At 72.7% G+C, this 17,481-nt stretch overlaps 4 protein-coding genes across 5 annotated transcripts; 1 reads left to right on the top strand and 3 right to left on the bottom strand.

Annotated features, from left to right (window-relative positions):
- Positions 1–13: 13 nt before the first annotated feature.
- On the bottom strand, positions 14–6,979 carry TIMELESS (timeless circadian regulator). The gene is made up of 28 exons (XM_072031920.1): positions 6,203–6,979; positions 5,974–6,127; positions 5,754–5,868; positions 5,585–5,647; positions 5,409–5,510; positions 5,158–5,313; positions 4,953–5,086; positions 4,795–4,882; positions 4,538–4,714; positions 4,244–4,461; positions 4,069–4,172; positions 3,815–3,984; positions 3,610–3,735; positions 3,380–3,531; positions 3,203–3,300; positions 2,989–3,112; positions 2,695–2,896; positions 2,454–2,605; positions 2,278–2,363; positions 2,077–2,200; positions 1,909–1,991; positions 1,690–1,832; positions 1,430–1,607; positions 1,257–1,325; positions 1,058–1,176; positions 710–984; positions 503–588; positions 14–349 (listed from the first exon to the last, which is right to left on the bottom strand). The coding sequence occupies exons 1-28, from the start codon at positions 6,297–6,299 to the stop codon at positions 231–233; spliced, it is 3,714 nt and encodes a 1,237-aa protein (XP_071888021.1). The 5' UTR covers positions 6,300–6,979; the 3' UTR covers positions 14–230.
- Positions 6,980–7,392: 413 nt separating this feature from the next.
- Positions 7,393–9,901, bottom strand: MIP (lens fiber major intrinsic protein). Its single transcript, XM_072031979.1, has 4 exons — positions 8,766–9,901; positions 8,353–8,517; positions 8,151–8,231; positions 7,393–7,856 (listed from the first exon to the last, which is right to left on the bottom strand). The coding sequence occupies exons 1-4, from the start codon at positions 9,123–9,125 to the stop codon at positions 7,674–7,676; spliced, it is 789 nt and encodes a 262-aa protein (XP_071888080.1). The 5' UTR covers positions 9,126–9,901; the 3' UTR covers positions 7,393–7,673.
- An 89-nt stretch (positions 9,902–9,990) lies between these two features.
- On the bottom strand, positions 9,991–12,929 carry LOC119714612 (aquaporin-2-like). Of its 2 annotated transcripts, XM_072031977.1 has the most exons (5): positions 12,107–12,929; positions 11,084–11,404; positions 10,847–10,999; positions 10,686–10,766; positions 9,991–10,261 (listed from the first exon to the last, which is right to left on the bottom strand). In XM_072031977.1, exons 1-5 carry the CDS (start codon positions 12,119–12,121, stop codon positions 10,049–10,051), a joined length of 783 nt encoding a protein of 260 aa, XP_071888078.1. In that variant the 5' UTR covers positions 12,122–12,929; the 3' UTR covers positions 9,991–10,048. The 2 variants fall into 2 exon arrangements, with proteins under 2 accessions (XP_071888078.1, XP_071888077.1); XM_072031976.1 differs by having other exon boundaries at positions 10,847–11,404.
- Positions 12,930–13,344: 415 nt separating this feature from the next.
- RBMS2 (RNA binding motif single stranded interacting protein 2) lies at positions 13,345–16,595 on the top strand. The gene is given in 12 exon segments (XM_072031989.1): positions 13,345–13,547; positions 13,702–13,859; positions 13,990–14,048; positions 14,172–14,291; positions 14,356–14,521; positions 14,628–14,705; positions 14,783–14,894; positions 15,022–15,249; positions 15,387–15,437; positions 15,806–15,913; positions 16,016–16,090; positions 16,171–16,595. Coding segments are annotated over 12 exon segments (1,308 nt in total). The 5' UTR covers positions 13,345–13,481; the 3' UTR covers positions 16,258–16,595.
- The last annotated feature ends 886 nt before the right edge of the window (positions 16,596–17,481 follow it).

The following is a 17,481-nucleotide window of genomic DNA, read 5'->3' as shown; positions in this document are numbered from 1 at the left end:
ACCAGGCCCGGCCCAGAGCTGCAGTCCTTTATTGGGTCTCTTTCCAGATATAAAAGGGAGGGGGGGAAAGAAATGGAACAAAATACGGGAAAAAAGGAACTGGGGGGGGGGGGAAAGGAGACGGGGACAGAGGTGGGACACGGAGATCCACAGCCCGCTGTCACGGCACCCAAAACAGCTTCAAATCCCGCAGCAAGGTGCCCAGCCACACCAGGGGAAGGTCAGGGCCCTCAGTCTTCCTCCTCCTCCTCCTCCTCCTCCTCCAGGCGCCGGGCACGCTTCCGCCTCCCTGCAGGCTGGGGGGCGTCGTCGGCCTCTGAGGGGGACGCTGGGGGGGCTGGCTCGGCCCCTGTGGGGGGAAAAGGGGTCAGGGATGGGGCTGAGCCCTGGGACAGGGCACAGATAGGGGCAGGGACACGGGTCCAGCTCCAGGGGGGGTGATGGGGGAAGAAACCCCATGAGGGGAGCCCCGAGGAGATGGGGACAGAGGGGCTGAGCCCACCTGGGCTTCCACCATCCTCATCCTCGCTGTCGAGCTGCCGCCGCCTCTTGCTGCCCGACTGCAGGGGGACGGGGACGGGCTCCTCGCTGCAGCAGTGGGGACAGGGGTCAGGGGAGCCCGATGGCCCCCAGCCCTGGGGGGGGGGGGGCACTGGGAGAACCCAGGTGCCCGGTGCCCCCAGCCCAGCACGCGAGCCCCCAGCCTCACCTCTCTGAGTCCGATCCGAGCGGGGCCGGCGGCTGCTCCGCTGCTGGGCACACGGAGAGGGGCTCCGAGGCAGCTCCTGCACCCCCAGCCTGATCCCGGAGCCCCCAGCCCAAATCCTCACCTGGAGCAGGAGCCTGGGGGTGCCTTGGTGGCGCCGGCAGCTCCTCGGGGTGCTGGGGGAGCCCCTCGGGGTTGGGGCTGTGGTGGGCCAGGGAGGCGGCGGCGCGGCGCAGCTGCTGCGGGGTGAGGGCGGCGGGGATGCGCCAGAAGGATTCCTGGGGGGAGAAGGGAGACGCTGCAGGGCCAGGCCAGGCCTGGGGGGGACAGGATCAGGGACAGGGCCCTCACCTGCTCGCTGGCAGGGGGACGGAGCCCCAGCTCCCGTAGCAGGGCTCGGAAGCGCCGGTCCTCCATGGCATCCTCGTTCTCCTCCGAGAGAGGCACCAGGGGCACGGGGAAGGACAGGCCTGGGGGAACGGGGTGGGGGGAGCGCTGTCAGCCCGGCCCCGTGCCCCAGCCCCCAACCCCAAGCACTGACCCCGCTCACCCTCCTGCTCGCGGTCCCCGGCCGTCCTCCTCAGGCAGTTCTCCAGCCACCGCAGGGGCCCGGCCAGGCCTGGGGACAGGGGGGGCTCAGACAGGATCCGGCCCCTGCAGCCAAGCCCAACTGGGGGGGCTTAAACCTGAGGGGGGGGCCCAAAACCCCTCACCCCCACCCACCTTCCTGATGCAGAAGATTCACCAGGCCCTGCCCGGCCCCTTCCTCGGGCACCCAGTGCTCCTCCATGGGGTCGCTCGCCGCTTCCTCCTCTTCTTCCTCCTCCTCCTCTTCCTCCTCGCTGTCCCCCTCCTCAGCTGAGCTGTCCTGGGCTGACACCGCCAGGGCGTCCGCCTCACCCTGCGGGGACCAGGGGGAGGTTTTGGGGGTGCCTGTGGTGGGGCAGCACCCCTGGGATGCCCTCCCCAGCCCCCCCCTGTACCAGCTCGGGGCCGTGGCCCTTCCTCCGGCGCTTTTTGTGCAGCTCCTTGCGCTCTGCCACCAGCCCCAGCCCCAGCAGCTTCTCCACCACGCGGGCCCGCGACCGCCGCGCCGTCAGGTTCTTCATGATGTTCCCCAGGACGTCTGCGGGGAGGGGTCAGCAGGGACCGAACCGGACCGGACCCCCCCATCCCACCCCAGAATCCCCCTCCTCGCTCACCGTCCGAGCCCCTGAACTCCTCAAAGAGCCGCTCCAGCTCCTGCTCCTGCTCCTCCGTCCACAGCACGATGCGGGTGCCCTTCCTGGGGGGGGTGGAGGGGGGGCACAGCCCTGGGTGCTCGCCCCGCGGGTGGGGTGCTGCCCCCGTCCCTGGGGGGCCCGGCTCACCTCTGCTGCGGGAAGTCCTTGGCGCTGTTGGCCAGCCCCAGCCTCACCAAATGCTTCACCACCTGCCTCCGCGTCCGCCCGGGCGCCGGCAGCTCGGCCAGGATGGCAGCGATGACGTCCTGGCCTGCGGGAGGGGAGAAGCTGCAGGGACGGAGCCCCCCCCCGGGGAGGGTCCCGTTGCCCCCCTGACGCCCCCCGTACCTTCCACCTCCTTGTACTTCCAGTACAGCTCCCGCAGCGCCTGCTCCTCCTGCGGGGTCCAGGCAGGAGCCCTGTGCGCGGCAGCCCTGGGCAGAGACGGAGTGAAAGGGAGGGGAGGGGAGGTGAGGGAGGGCTGTGACCCCCTCCCCAACCCCCCCCATGCCGGCCCCACTCACCCCTCTCCCTCCCGCAGGGAGCTGTAGCCCTCGGTCATCTCGCGGATGGCCGTGGGGTTCTTCCAGAAGAGCAGCTCCACGAAGGCCTTCTTGTTGGTGGCCGCCAGCGCGAAGAACTTGCCCAGGATGAACTTGGCCAGGGCCACCAGCTCCTGGGGTGGGAAGGGGAAAGAAGGGAAGGGTTGGGGGGGTCCCGGGAGGGGGGCTGCAGGGAGCGGGGTCGGGAGGGCAGGGCCCTGACCTGGTGGGCAGCAGCGCCGGGGTCGTTGAGGAGGCGGTGGAAGAGGGTGAAGAGGGAGAGCTGGAAGAGCAGGGCCTCCATGCGCAGGTCGCGGGCCAGGCGGTGCAGCAGGCGCACGGCGCAGTGGTTGGTGCGGGCGCTGTTCTGGGCATAGCCCCGCAGCAGCAGGGCGCAGGCGCGGACCACGGGGGCGCAGGCGAACCTGGACCCCCCCCCCCAGAGCTGGTGGTGAGCGGGGCCGTGGCGGCTCCCCCTCTGCCCCCCAGCACCCCCCTGGGGCCGGGCCCCCCTCACCGCTTGAGGTAGTCCATGAAGTTGAACTCCTTCTCCGCCACCTGCACCGCCTGCTCCTCCTCGTCCTCCTCCACCTCCTCTTCCTCGAGCTCCTCCAGCTCCTCGGCCTCAGGGGGTGTTTGCCCTGCAGGGGGGGAGCGGCGTTAAGGGGCGCAGAGCGTCTCCAGCCCAGGACCCCGCTGCCATGGGGGCAGGATCTGGCCACGGGACTCACGGGGAAGGGCAGCGAAGAAGATCTCCTGCAGCAGCTGGGTCTCCTCGGACGGCCCCGCGCCGGAGGGGCCAAACACGTCCCCTTCGGGCCATACCTCCCTGGGGGAGAGGGGCACAGAGCTGGCACCAGGGCCCTGCGCCCTGCCCGGGCAGGGGGGGGTCTGGTGGGGGCCGGTACCTGGCGCAGCGGAGCAGCCTCAGGGCCTCGGGGGCCTGGGCATCCCGCAGGCAGCCCTGGATCCGCAGCAGAGCCTCCGCGCGCTGCTCCTCCACCGGCGTCTCCGAGGCAGCGTCGAAGGGCACCACGTCCTCGGGGAGGGGCACCTCGCCCTGGGGACGGGACTCGGAGTCACCCCGTGCCCCCACGGACACCCCGGGGGTGGCAGAGGGCCCGGATCCTTCCCCTACCTGCAGGCAGGCCTGGAGCTGCGGGGCCAGCCCTGCCCACAGCTCCTCCAGCTCGGCCGCGCTGGGCGGCTGCGGGGCGAGGGCTGCGGGCGTCCGCGGCTTCTTCTTCCTCCGCACGCGTTTGCTCTGGGATTGGGGTGAGAGAGAGAAGTCAGGAGGGGCCCCTACCCCTCCCCTGGCCCCCCCGGGTGCAGCCTCAGCCCACCTGCACCACGAGCCCCGTGCGGCCGCGGCAGAAGCGCTCCAGCATGCGCAGGAAGAGGTGCGCCGTCTCCACCAGGTCCCGCAGGAAGGCGCGCGGCTGCTTGGTCTCGTCAAACTTGCGGAAAAGAGCGAGGAGGAGCTCGCGGTATTCCGTCAGGTAGAAGATGTTGTCTGGAAAATTCCAGAGGAGGGGGATCAGCGGGTGCCGGGGAGGGGACGCGGCTGCTGCGGGGCCGGCCGGACAGACGGACTCACTCTTGATGACCTGGCTGCTGTCCCGCACCGCCGGCTGGGGGGAGCGATCCATCTCCTGCACCGTCCGCAGCAGCTCCTGGTAAGCCTTCAGGGCCAGGTGCATCCTGAGGACGGGCAGCGTCAGGGCACAGCCCGGGGGGGAGCCCTGGAAGCGGGGAGGGGACACGGCCCCCACCTGCGGGCCCAGGTCACCGCCTCCTTCTTGTCCATCAGCGCCATCTCGTAGTAGGTGGTGAGGTTCTGCTCGATGAAGTGGAAGGCGCGGACTCCCACCGTCTCCGAAACCAGCTCGGGCCGAAAGCCCCGGCTGCGGTTGAAGGCCATGAAGAAGGCGGTGGCCCACAGGTAGTAGGTCTCGTCGTGCTGCTGAGCCTTCTCCCGCAGCAGCTGGTCCTGGGGGCACAGAGGGGGGGGCTCAGCGTGGGGCTGCCCCAGGCAGGAGCCGGGCCCCCCCCCCCCTTGCCCTCACCTTGACCAGCAGCATCAGGCGGTTGTAGCAGCCCTCCAGAAAGTCCTGGCAGAAGTGGCAGAGGAAGAGCCGCACGTTGCGGGCAGAGCGCCGCGAGGGGCCGAGATCGGGGGGGGCCTGGCGCCGCCGCGGCACCCGGCGCGGCTCCTTGCCCAGGTCGTGGCTGTAGCTCTGGAGCTGCAGGGACAAGAGGGGACAGCCTGACTCGTGTCCCCCCCCCCCCACACCTCCCGCCATGTCCCCCGCCCCGTGCTCACGTTGTGCAGCCCCTTGTGGAAGACGACGTCGTTGTCCCCAATGGACTTCAGGCCCTGGATGACGTAGGAGCCGCGGAACCGGGAGTGCCTGGGGGGCACGGGATGAGCGGTGCCACCCCACAGATGGGGTCCCAGCCCCCCCCAAGCCCCCTCCTCACCTGGACGGGCGCTGCAGCACTCGGGCCCTCTTCTCCGCCAGCTCCCTCTGCCGCAGGGTCTCCAGCTCCCGCGTGTCCTCCCCGCGCTCGGCGGCCGCCTGCCCCTGCCCCAGCGCTGCCAGCTGCTCCGGGCTCTGCGGCAGAGCCGTCAGTGCTGCCCCGGGGGGGCTCTTGGGGGGGGGGTCCCGGGTTCAGCCCAGCTCACCTGGTCACGGAACATGAGGGAAATGATCTCGAGGACGTGCAGGGCCCATTGCTGCTCGGACTGGGCGCTGGCCAGGAATTTGAGCAGGTCGTCCATCCCGCTGATGTGCAGCGCCCACAGCACCCGGTCGTGCACGCTGGCATCGCCGTCCACACCCTGGGGGGGGGGGGTGGCCGAAATATGGAGGGGGGGTCAGGACGTGGAATTCCAGGCCCTGAGGGGGGAGCCCCCGCAGCCCCCAACCCCGGTACCTGCTCCTCCGTGGGGTCCGGGGGCACGTGCAGCACGTTGCGCAGCAGCAGCAGGATGCGCTCGATCAGCAGCGTGTCCTCCTCCTGCCGCTGCTCCCACTCCTGCGGGGGCACAGCCGTGAGGGCTCCTGGAGCCCCCCCGGGACCCCCCCAACCCCACCGTGCCCGGGACTCACCAGCTGCAGCACGTCGTAGAGCTTCTCGCTGAGCACCCCGAAAACTTTCTCACTGGCGAACGCCTGCAGAAAACCCTGCGTGAGTGCAGGGGGGGGGGTCTGGGCAGAGCCCCCCTGCCCTGGGGCTGCCCCGGGGACCCCCCGGGGACCCCGTGCCCGGCGTGCTCACCTCCTTGTAGGCCTGGAGGTAGGACAGCACCTGCAGGAAGTGGTGCCGGGCGGTGGCGTCCGCCGGCACCTTGCCGAAGCAGAGCAGAGCCGGCTGCGTCAGGTTCACCATCAGCCTGCGAGAGGACAGGGGGGGCGCGTGGGGGTCCCGCTGCTCCCAGGGGAGGGGGCACCGCGGGATGGAGCCCCCCGTGGGGGGGGTAAGGGGGGGCTGCCGGTACCTGACGACGGCGTCGAAGAGCGCCTTGTCCTGTGGGTACTGCACCAGGAGGGGCAGGAGGTCGTTCTGCAGGATCTGCGCCGCCCCCAGCTGCTGCCGGACATCGCGGGTCTCGTCCTCGTGCCGCAGGTACCGGATCAGGTCCTTGACGCTCTCTGCCGGGGGACGGGGCCGTGAGACCCCTGCCGCCCCCCCCGGCCCCGCCGCCCGTCCCCCGCCGCCCGCCGTACCCAGGCAGTCGGGCTCCCGGTGGTAGACGTCGCCCTCCAGGTAGCCCAGGGCGCTGCATGTGGCCAGCAGCTCGCAGTTCATCATGTACCAGTCCATGCAGCGCGGGGCGGCACCGGGCGGTGGGAGCCTTCGGTGGGACCCCGAAGGAGAGCCCCGGGGGACACCCCCGGTGTGGCCGTCCCCGGTAATGGGGCTCCGGGCAGGCTCGGGGCTCCCCCGGTGCCGGTCCCGATCCCAGTCCCGGTCCCGATCCCGGTCCCGGTGCCGGTCCCGGTCCTGGTGCCGAACCCGATCTCAGTCCCGGTGCCGGTCCCGGTGCTGATCCCGGTCCCGATCCAGGTCCCGATCCCAATCCCGGTCCCGGTCCCGGGCCTCCGGGTGGGCTCGGGGCTCCCCCGGTGCCGGTGCCGGACCCGGTCCCGGTGCCGAACCCGATCTGAATCCCGATCCCGGTGCTGTTCCTGATCCCGGTGCCGGTCCCGGTCCCGGTGCTGAACCCGGTGCCGATCCCAATCGCGATCCCGGTGCCGGTGCTGGTCCCGGTGCCGAACCCGATCTCAATCCCGATTCCGATCCCGATCCCAATCCCAATCCCGGTCCCGGTGCCGGTGCCGGTCCCGGTCCCGCCGCCCCCGCGGCTCCGTTACACAACCGCCCCAGTTCCCGCGGTGCGAGCCCCGCCCCGCCCACGGGCTTCAAAGGGCAACGCCTCCCCGAGCCGACAGGTGGGGCCCTGCCTGCCCCCGCCACGAGTGGGCTCCCCGGCAGCCCCTCCCTCGGTGGCAGCACCCGGGGGGTGCTGGGCGCTGCGGGGCGCTTCGGAGCGCTGCGGGGCGGTGCGGGGCCCAGCGCCCCTATTGGCACCCCGGTCCCGCAGGGTTCCACGCGTTCTACGGGTGCAGCACGGGCGCGGCGTTGCCCCTTTAACAGAGGCCCCGCCCCCAAAGCGGCCCCGCCTCCAGGGGCGGGGCATCCCCCGAGGCGCGGGAACGGCCGCCTCCCGTCAGCCCCCGCGCGGTTGCCGTGGCGACGCGGGCCCGGCCCGGTCCCGCCGCTGCCGCAGTCCCCCCGCGCCCCATTCCCCTGCGCATTGGTTCCGTCGCACCTTGGTTCCCTCCGTGCCCCCCGGTGCCCCCCGGTTCCCCGTTCCCCCCCCCACCCCCCACCCTCGCCGGCCGAGATCGGTTACCAAAATAAAGCGCAGGTTTAATTCACCGAACACAGAACTCCCGCCGCGGCGGGGCAGAGCGGGGCAGCCCCGGCTCGGTACCGGCAACCCCGGCTGTACCGGGCGGTTCGGTCCCGGTCCTGGTGCCGATCCCGGTGCCGGTGGCCGCCGCCGCCCGCCCGCTGCGCCGCACACACACGCACGCACCACACGCACCGCGGCGGCCCCGTCACTGCAAAGGCGCGGGTGGGCGCGGGGGTCCGGTACCGGGTCTGGTACCGGAGCCCCCCCCGGGGCCCGGCCTACAGCCCCTGCGTCTTCAGCTCCAGCGGCTCGGCGGGCGGCTCGGGCGGCGGCTCGGCGGCGGGCGGCTCTCCCTTGAGGACGGCCAGGCGCTCGGCCAGGCTGCGCGGCCGCGGGCACAGCGCGAACTCGTAGAGCAGCGCGGCCAGCACGGCACCCAGCAGCGGGCCGGCCCAGTACACCTGCGGGGGGGCGGCGTGGGAGCGGGTCCGGCCTCCCCCCCCCCCCCCCCGTGCCCCCCTCCCGGCCCCGAGGTTCCCCCCCCCTGGGCTCCGGTGCCGGCCCCGGGGCGCCCACCCGTTGGGGTGGGGTGGCCAAGGGGCAGCCATGGCCCCGGAGGCTCCCCGTGTGCTGTCCCCGTGTCCTAAGCAAGGGGGGGGGGGGTGGGACCTGTCCCCTAGGGGGTCTCCGGCAGCCCCCCCTGCTCAGAGGGGGGTCACGGGGCCGGGCCGGGGCAGGGCCCCCCCTGCACTTACCCAGTGGTTGGTGAAGTTGCGGGTGATGACGGCGGGGGCAAAGGACCGCGCGGGGTTCATGCCGGCGCCCGTGTAGTGGATCTGGGGGGGGGGGGGGAAGAAGGGGGCGGTGGGGGGCCGGCTGGCTGCCCCCTGCCCCGCGGTGACACCGCCGGGGTCCCTGGGTGTGAGGGGGGGATAACGGGGAGGTCCCCGCCCTTACCCCGAAGAGGTGGCCGAGGGCGAGGGAGAAGCCGACGGGCAGCGCGGCCGAGCCCGGGCGCCCGTCGTGGCGGTCGTCGAAGCTGGCGAAGACGCAGAGGATGAACTGGGCGGTCAGCAGCAGCTCCACCACCGTGCCCTGGCCCGGGCCCACGCTGGGGTGCAGCTGCGGGGGAGAGGGGGCTCAGCACCCACCGGCACCCGGAGCTGTTCCCACAACCCTGTGCCCCCTCCCGGTGCCCGATGCCCATCACCCCCCCAACGCCATCCCAAACCCCGCAGCACCCCAAACCTCTCCGGTCTCCCGTTACCCCCACACTACCCCAAACACCCCCGGGATCCCCATTCCCTCACCCCCTATCCCCAAACCCCCAGCACCCCCCGGACCTCCCCACCCTCTCCCACCCCTCTCACCGCGCTGAGGCCGAGGGTGCCGCGCACGGGGGCCGGTGTCACCCCATAGAGGACGCCGGCCCCGGCCAGGGCGCCCAGCAGCTGGGCCAGGAGGTAGCCCAGGGCGCGGGGCAGGGAGAGCTGCGAGGCCAGCAGGAAGGCCAGCGTGATGGCGGGGTTGATGTGCCCCCCGCTGACGTGCCCCAGCGCCTGCACCAGGGTGGCCTGGGCCAGCCCGAAGGCCAGGGCGGCCCCCAGGACACTGTGGGGGCCCGGGGCCCAGCGCAGCGAAGCCCCCAGCCCCAGCAGGGCATAGAGGAAGCTGCCCAGGAACTCGGCCAGGACGGCCCTCCAGAAGGAGGACGAGCGCAGCTCCCGCATGGCCTGGCCCCGCTGCCCGCCGCGGCCCCGCTCCCCTCCCGGGGGCCGCCCGCACCCACCTTTATACGCCCCCCCCAGCCGGCCCCGGGGGGTGGGACCCCACCGCCGCCACCCCCCCTTAACCAGTTCGCTGCCCGGGATAGGGGGTGGGTGAGGGGCTGTGTGGGACCCCAGTGCCCCCCCCCCCTGGGGCAACCCCACGCCCCCAGGAGAGCAGGGACCCCCCCGGAGCCGCACGCCCCCCACCCTGGGGCCGCTGTCCTGGGGGGCTGGCTCTGACCCACAGCTGCCCTCTGTGGGTCCTGGGGTCACAAACAGGCTTGAGGGGTGGGGGGCAGCACCGAGACCCCCCCCCCCAGCCAGGTTTTGGGTGACACTGCAGGGGGGCAGCGCTGGGAGCCAGCCCACCCCAACCCCACATCTTGGGGGCTGGGGGTGCCTCCCGTTCAGCCCCACATCCCGGGGGCTGCAGCTGCCACCCCCCCCTCCTGGGGGCCATGGTGGCCCCCCCGCCCCGGCGCTGGTTATTCAGCCCGGCTTAGCGGGCGCTAAGCCCCCGGGCGGGGGGATTAGGGCCGGGCCCGGCCATTGGCGCCCGCAGGAATCTGCCGGGGCTGCAGAGGCTGCGACAAAAAACTTTGCTGCGCTCAGCGCCCGGCACGGGACGGGAGCAGCCCCCGGCCCCCACCGTGGGGCACAGCTGGGGGGGTGAAGGGATGAAGGGAGCCCCCCCCCAGCACCCCTTGACCCTCCAGACCCCCCTAGCCCCACAGCACCACTCTGCGCCCAGCTCTGGCCCCAAGCCGCCTTTAATCCCCATGGGGAAGGAGGTTTTGGGGGGGGGGGGGTGCAAGGAGCCCCCCCCCCCCCCCCCCGGTCCCCCTCTTTCTGCTGGGGGCACCTCGTCCCCCTGCTGCGGGGGCTCAGGCTGCGTCCTGGCCCTGCTGGGCTGGAGGGGGACCCCTGGGGGGGGCAGTGGAGGGCGAGGAGGGGGTCGGGCTGGTGGCCTCCACCGGCGCCACGTCCCGGCAGGCGAGGCAGGCGCCCAGCTTCTCCCGCGAGGCACCGGGGGCGAAGACGAACTCGTAGGAGAAGGCAGCCAGCACCGCGCCCGCCACCGGCCCCAGCCAGTACACCTGGGGGGGGCCGCGTCAGGGGGACGTGCTCAGGGGCTGCCGGGGGGATGTGGGGGTCTGGGGGTGCCCTAAGGGTGCCAGGGGATGCTGGGGTAATGGGGCGGGGGGGGCACACCAGGGATGGAGGCTGACTGGAGGGACCTGCTCTAAGGGTGAGGGCCCGGGGGGGGTCCCACGTTTGGGATGGGGACACCAGGGGGCCCTGCACCAAGGTTGGGGACGGGGGGGACCTGTCCTTTGCGGGGGGGGACCAAGGGGACCAAATCTGGGGGTGCAGCAGAGGGTGAGAGAAGAGCTCCTTGTCCTGGGGGGAGGACGGGGTGGGGGAGTTCCATGCTGCAGCCAGGGGCACCCAACCCCACAGCAGTGTCTTGAGGAATGGGGGGGGGACGGGACACAGCACCTGGGGGTGCCACCGACTCACCCAGTGGTCGTCCCAGATGCCGGTGACGATGGCGGGCCCCAGTGAGCGGGCTGGGTTCATGCTGCCCCCCGAGAACGGCCCCTGGGGGCAGGGGGTCAGGGCTGGGCAGGGGGCTGGGGACCCCACAGTTGAGGTGGGGGCACACGGGGGGGGGTCCTTACCGCAGCCAGGGCTCCGGCAGCCACAGCGCTGCCCAGGGCCAGCCCGGCGGGGCCGGCCGCCCGCTCGGCGGTGGCAAAGGCGGCGAGCGCCAGCTGGAAGGTGGCGAAGGTCTCCCAGCCCCACGCCTGCCCCGCCGTCCCCGCCGCGCTCACCTGCGGCCACGGCCCAGCCTCAGCGCCCGCCAGCACCGGGACGGGGACGGGGACGTGCACGGGGTCAGGGGGGGGGACGCTCACCCTGGTGACCAGGCTGGCATCGTCCGGCAGCGCCGAGCGCGCGGCGGCGGAGGCCAGCACGGCCCCGGTGCACTGGGCCAGGAGCCCGGCGGCGCCGCGCAGGGCGCTCAGCTTGCGGGTGCAGAGCAGCGCCAGCGTCAGCGCCGGGTTGGCCTGGGGGGTCCCGAGGGTGTGGGGCAGCGCCGCGGCCACCAAGCCCCCCGCCAGCGCCGGTGCCAAGGGGCTGGGGGTCACCGAGGCGCCCAGCACCACCCCCACGAAGATCAGCGTCGCCAGCGCCTCCGCCAGCACGGCCCGCCAGAAACGGGCACTGCGCAGCTCCTGGGGGTGTCACGGAGAGGGGTGGGAGGTGGCGGGGTGACGGGGTGACAGGGTGACATGGTGACAGGGTGACACAGTTATGGCGTGCCATGGTGACGGGGGGGATGTTGGTGGTGGGGCACCATGGCAATAGGGCACCTTGGTGACAGGGGACATTGGGGACTGGTTGCCATGGCAACCGCGTGTCATGGTGACAGGGGACCTTGGTGCTGGGGTGCCATGGTGATGGGGGATCCCGGTGACGGGGCGCCATGGCAATAGGGTGCCTTGGTGACGGGGGATTTTGGGGACTGGTTGCCATGGTGACGGTGTGTCACGGTGACAGGGGACCTTGGGGACAGGGTGGCATGGTGACGGGGTGCCATGGTGACAGGGCGCTATGGCAACGGGATGCCTGAGCTGTGGTGATGGGGGGGCCTTGGCGATATGGCAACTGGGTTGCCATGGCAACCGGAGACACCCCCCCCCCCCCCATCCCCAGCAGGAGGGGGGGGCCCTGGCAGCTGTGGGGGTGCTGAGCTAGGGTCAGGGTCAGGGTCAGGGCCACGGCTGGGGGCACACGGGGACCCCCAGGATGGGGTTAGGGGCTGAGACCTCAGAGCAGGGGTTGTGGGGCATGGCAGGGGCTGCCCACCCCCACCCCAGGACCCCACAGTCAGGGCTGGGGGGCAGCTGGGGGGCTGAGGGGCACCGGGGCCTTACCTCCCTGATGGCCATGGCGCAGCTGCGGGGTGAGCGCAGAGGATGCCCAAGGCGGGGGCACCTCCCACCCCCCCCTTCCCACCACCCCCCTGATTTAGGAGGGGGGGGGAGACCCCACGCTCAGCACAGGAGGGGGCTGCCCGTGGGGCACAGCCATGGGGGGGGGGGGGGCTGCAGGGGTCTGGGCTGGGGCTGGGGCACCCCAAGGTGCTGTGGGTGCCATGGCAACAAGCGGGGGCACTTTGGGGGGTTGCCACGGTGACCGGCGCTCCGTCCCCAAGGGAGAGATGAAAGGCAGGGATGAAAGGAGATGGGGGGGGGGTGGGAGGGGTGCTTATGGGGGGGGGGCAGCCCCAGCAGCAAATGGGGCCAGCCCCGCTCATGCAGCAGCACCAGGGGGGTGCTGGGGACCCCTGTGCTGGGGGGGCAGCCAGAAAAGCTCAGTGCTGGTGGCTGGGGGGGGGACGGGGGGGGCCAGGCCCCACGTCCCTGCCAGCTCAGCAGAGCGCGGCCCCGCACGTGGCGTGAGTCAGCGGGGTGGGTGCCCGAGGGCCTGGCTCAGCACGGCCCGGCCTGAAAGAGCCAGAACAATCCCCGCACAAAGGGGGGGACGGGGACACGGGGACGGACACGGGGCAGCGGGGGCGGACGTGCGGTGGGCACCGTGCGGATGGGGGCCTGGGGGGGATGGGGGGGTCCTGGGGGGGGCAGCCCCATCGCCCCCATTGCCCCCCTCAGCCCCTCCATAGGGCACAGGGCCTGTGGGGAAGGGTCCCGCCGCCTGCCCTGCCCCCCCCAGACCCCTCAGGATCCCCCAAAAGCCTCCCAGGCCCCCCCATGCTCCCTGCCCCCCCCCTCAACAGGAGCCCCCTTGAGGGGTGAAGGGGGGGGGGGCAGGGCACAGAGCGGGGCCAAAATGGCGGCGCCCAGCGCGGCTTCAGGCGCGGGGCGGGGCCTGTCCCGCGTCACGTGCCGGGGGAGGGCGGCGCCAAGATGGCGGGCGTGCGGGAAGGGAGGGAGGGGGTTGAGGGGGGGAAGCACGTGACCGCCCCCTCCAAAATGGCCGCGCCCACGGCTCCGAGCGCCCGCCCCGCTGAGGCCTAATGGCGGCGGGCGGGGCCGGGCCGCCTTAAAGGGGCCGCGACCCCCAAACGGGCTCAAACCCGAACCCTCCGCACCGGGGGGGCCCCGTACGGGCCTGACGGGGGGGCACCGACCCCTTCCGTCCCCCCCCCGGAGCCCCGAGTCCAGCCCCGGTGGCGGCGGGGGGAGGCCTCGCGGCGGGCGCTAGGACCCGTGAGGCGGCGGGGCCCGCCCCGGAAGCGGCGTGACGTCACGCGGAGCCGCCCCGCCCCGCCCCGCCGCGCGCTCGGCGATGCTGCTCTCGGTGCCGCCGCGCCCCGGCCTGGCCGCGTTCGCCTGCAGCAAGGGGGGCAAAAAGGTAAAAAAAAAAACCAACAAAATAACCCCAAAAACCCCCAAAACCGGGACGGGGGGGGGCGGGAGGGGCCTAACCCTGCCCCGCCTCCCCCCGGTGGGGAAGGAACCGGGGGGGTTAAACCGGCTCCGTGCCCCCCCCCCCCCCCGGTTCCCAGCAGCCCTATGTGCCGCCGCCGCCAGCCATGGGCCCCCCCAGCCCCGGCCCCTGCCCCCCCCCCGGGGGGGCGGGCGAGCAGCTGAGCAAAACCAACCTGTACATCCGCGGGCTGCACCCCGGCACCACCGACCAGGACCTGGTGAAGCTCTGCCAGCCGTGAGTGGGGCCGGGCAGGCCGCGGGTGCGTGCCTCCGGGGGCGGGGGGGGGGGGTTACCGGGAGGGGGGAGGTGCAGGGGATGACCCCCCCCCACCCCCCCCCCCGGTTTGTGTGTGTGCCCCCCGCAGGTACGGGAAGATCGTCTCCACCAAAGCCATCCTGGATAAGACGACCAATAAGTGCAAAGGTTGGTTTTTGGGGGGGGTTTTGGGGTCACTCCCCTCATTTGGGGTCCCCCCTCTCATTTTTGGGTCCCCCCCTAACTGCCTGTCTCTGCTTTTCCCCCCCCCCCAAAAAAAAACCCCTCCAGGCTACGGCTTCGTCGACTTTGACAGCCCCACGGCGGCCCAGAAGGCGGTGACAGCGCTCAAGGCCAGCGGGGTGCAGCGCAGATGGCCAAGGTACGGGGGCCCGGAGCCCCCCCTCCCCACTGCCCACCCCATTTTGGGTCATCCCGATCCCGTGCGACCCCCTGACCCCCCCCCCGTGTTCCCCACCGCAGCAACAGGAGCAGGACCCCACCAACCTCTACATCTCCAACCTGCCGCTGGGGGTGGACGAGCAGGAGCTGGAGGCGCTGCTGAAGCCCTTCGGGCAGGTGGTCTCCACCCGCATCCTGCGGGACCCCCACGGGGCCAGCCGTGGGGTCGGCTTCGCACGGTACAGGGCCTGGTGCAGGGGTGGGGGGGACCCAGAATAATGAGGGGGGGGGCTGTGCGGGTCCTGGGTGTTGTCCCCACGCCCCAGCCACGCTTCCCCCCACCAGGATGGAGTCGACGGAGAAGTGCGAGGCCGTCATCACCCACTTCAACGGGAAGTACATCAAAACCCCCCCGGGGGTGCCAGTAGGCCGAGGGGGGGGCAGAGAGGAGGTTGGGGGGGGTGGGTGGTGGCACCGTGACACTGACGCTGCCCCCCCCGCAGCCCCCCCGGACCCCTGCTCTGCAAGTTCGCGGATGGGGGGCAGAAGAAGCGGCAGAGCCAGGGCAAGTTCGTGCCCAACGGGAGAGCCTGGGCCCGGGACGGCGATGCGGTGAGTGGGGGCAATTTGGGATTAAAGGGGGGGGCGCAGTAGGGTCTGCCTCCCGGCAGGGACCCCCCCACCATATTGGGAGCGGAGGGGCTGTGGGGGCAGCCCCAACCCTTCTGTGTCCCCCCAGGGCACCGTGACCTTGGCCTACGACCCCACGACGGCGCTGCAGAACGGGTGGGTGCTCGGAGGGGCCGGTGGGAGGGGGGGGCTGCACGCCCCCCACCCCCCGACACCCCCAATAAACCCTCCCCGTGCCCCCCAGCTTCTACCCCGCCCCTACGGCCTGGCCCCCACCAGGATGATCGCGCCCACCGCCCTGGCCCCCTACCTGCCCTCGCCCGTCTCCTCCTACCAGGTACGTGGGGGCGGCGTGGGGGGGGCCCTACGGGATGGGGGTGTCCCCAACGGGTCTGTGTGTGGGGGGGGGTCCTGTGGGGCCGGACCCCCCCGGGGTCGTGCCCCCTGGCCCCCCCCTCACTGGCTGCTCCTCAGGTGCACAGCCCGGCCTGGATGCCCCCCTCCTACCTCGTGCAGCCACGGTGAGCCCCCGGGGGGGGGGGGAAAGACGGGGGGGGGGGGAACTGGGGCCCCTGCCCCCACACCTGCCCCAGGCCACGCCCCTCTGCTGGCCCCGCCCACTTGCCTCCAAAGCCATGCCCACTTTGCCCATGCCCCGCCCACTGTGGCCTTAGCCCCGCCCACTATACCACAAGGCCACGCCCCCACTCCAGCCCCGCCCACCCATGGCCACGCCCCCATCATTGGCCACGCCCCCTCCCCCTGCCCTGCCCCTCCCTGTGCCCCCTGCAGGACCCTGGGTCCCCTCCTCCCCCCTCCCCCCCCCCCCCCAAATGCCCCCCCCCGGTTCTCCCCGTGCCCCCCCCGTGCCCCCCCCTGACGGAGCCGTGCAGGGCGCGGTGCTGGCCCCCGCCGTGGACCACGCCGTCCCCCTCCAGCCCTCCGTGGTGGCCCCCCTGGCCCAGCAGCTCGGCCACCTCTCGCTGGGCAGCACGGGCACGGTAAGGACCCCCCCTCCTCCCCTACCCCCCCCACATTGTGCCCCCCCCCCCCAGCCCCCCAGCACCCCCCTGACCCCCCCATTTCATCCCGCCCCCCCCCAGTACGTGCCTGCCACCGCCCTGCCCGGAGCCTTCCTGCCGCCATACCCCCCGGTGCCGCCCGCCATCCCCCTGGAGGTAAGCGCTGGGCACGGGGGGGGGCATTTTTTTTGGCCGGGGGGGGGTCCCGGCCCCTCCCCACCGCCGCCTCCCCGCAGGACGGCAGCGCCGCCCCGAGCCACGGCCACGGCCCCGTGGAGTCGCCCTCCGAGCCCAGCGCCTTTCCCTACCCCTACCCCAAGTAGCAGTGGGGTGAGGGGGGGGGGGGGGGGCGGCATCGAGGGGACCCCCCCACGCTGCTGCCGCCCCCCCCCCCCGGGGATGGAGCCCCCCCCCCCCGGCTGCCAACTGCGGGCGACGTCGCCCCTTCTCTGCTCCTCTTCCTCTGCAAGGGGGGGCCTGAAATGAGGGGATCTGTGCTTCGGGGGGGGGGCAGCCCCACAGCTCCCGCAGTGTCTTTGCTGCCCCCCCCCCCGTAACCCGGGCAGCCCCCCCTCGGAGGGCTTTTTTTCCTCCTGCATTTTATAAAAAACGAAAACACAAAAAAAAAAAGGAAAAAAAAAAAAAAAAAAGGAAAAACAAATCCCCCCCCCCCGGGGGGGGGCTGGGGCTCCCCAGCTGCAGCAGCCCTGGCCCCCCCCCCCCCCCCCCCAACCTTGTGCTTCCACGGCCCGCAGCCCCCGCCACCCCCCCCCCCCCCGAGCTGCGAAGTTTTCCCCCGTGCCTTCTGCTGCCCGGTTCAGTGCCCTTGGCTCTGGGAGGTGGAGGGGGGGCTGGAAAACAGTGACAGCCCCCCCGAATGCCCCCCACACTAGGGTCCGGCTCCCTGGGCCCCAGCCCCCCAGCAGGCCGGGGGTGCTGCCCCTCCTCTGCCCCCCGCAGCCATTTCTGTCCCCGGGGGCTGGGGGCTGTGCATGTCCCCCGCCCCTTGCCCCCAGCCCGGGGGGGGGGCAGAACAGATTGCAATAACCCCCCCCCCCCCCCCCCCCCAGCACCGCTTCTACTGGCGACGGGCGCCCCAAGGGCCAGCCAGGCACTTTAGACTCACCCTGCCCCCCCCCAAAATTTCCCCCCCCCCCCAGCCTCTTTGGGGGCCACCCCAGCCCCCCCCCCCTTGCCGTGCCCCCCCCGCTTGCGCAGCGACAATGAAGGGGAGGCCTATGGGGGGGGGGGGGAGGCGGTCTCTTTTAACCAAAGATTGGGGGTGCTGAGCTGCCCCGGGCCCCCCCCAACGTTATTCACCCCCCCCCCCGGGTCCGTCCGTCTGTCCGTGGGGGGGGGGAGGCCCCCGCCCCCCTTAGCTCCAGCTCTGGGGCCGGCCGTGCCCCCCAGTGCCCAGCTCTGCCGGCTGCCCAGGTTCTTCCAGCCGCCCCCCCCCCCCACCCAGCGCAGGGGGGGGGCCGAGACCCGCTCCCTGCCCGCCCCCCGGGGCAGTGGGCTTCCCAGTCCCCCATGGGACCGAGGGGGCC

The sequence above is a fragment of the Anas platyrhynchos genome, chromosome 34, assembly GCF_047663525.1.
Source record: "Anas platyrhynchos isolate ZD024472 breed Pekin duck chromosome 34, IASCAAS_PekinDuck_T2T, whole genome shotgun sequence".
Classification (NCBI taxonomy): Eukaryota; Metazoa; Chordata; class Aves; order Anseriformes; family Anatidae; genus Anas; species Anas platyrhynchos.
This window is presented reverse-complemented; position numbering and strand designations above follow the sequence as displayed.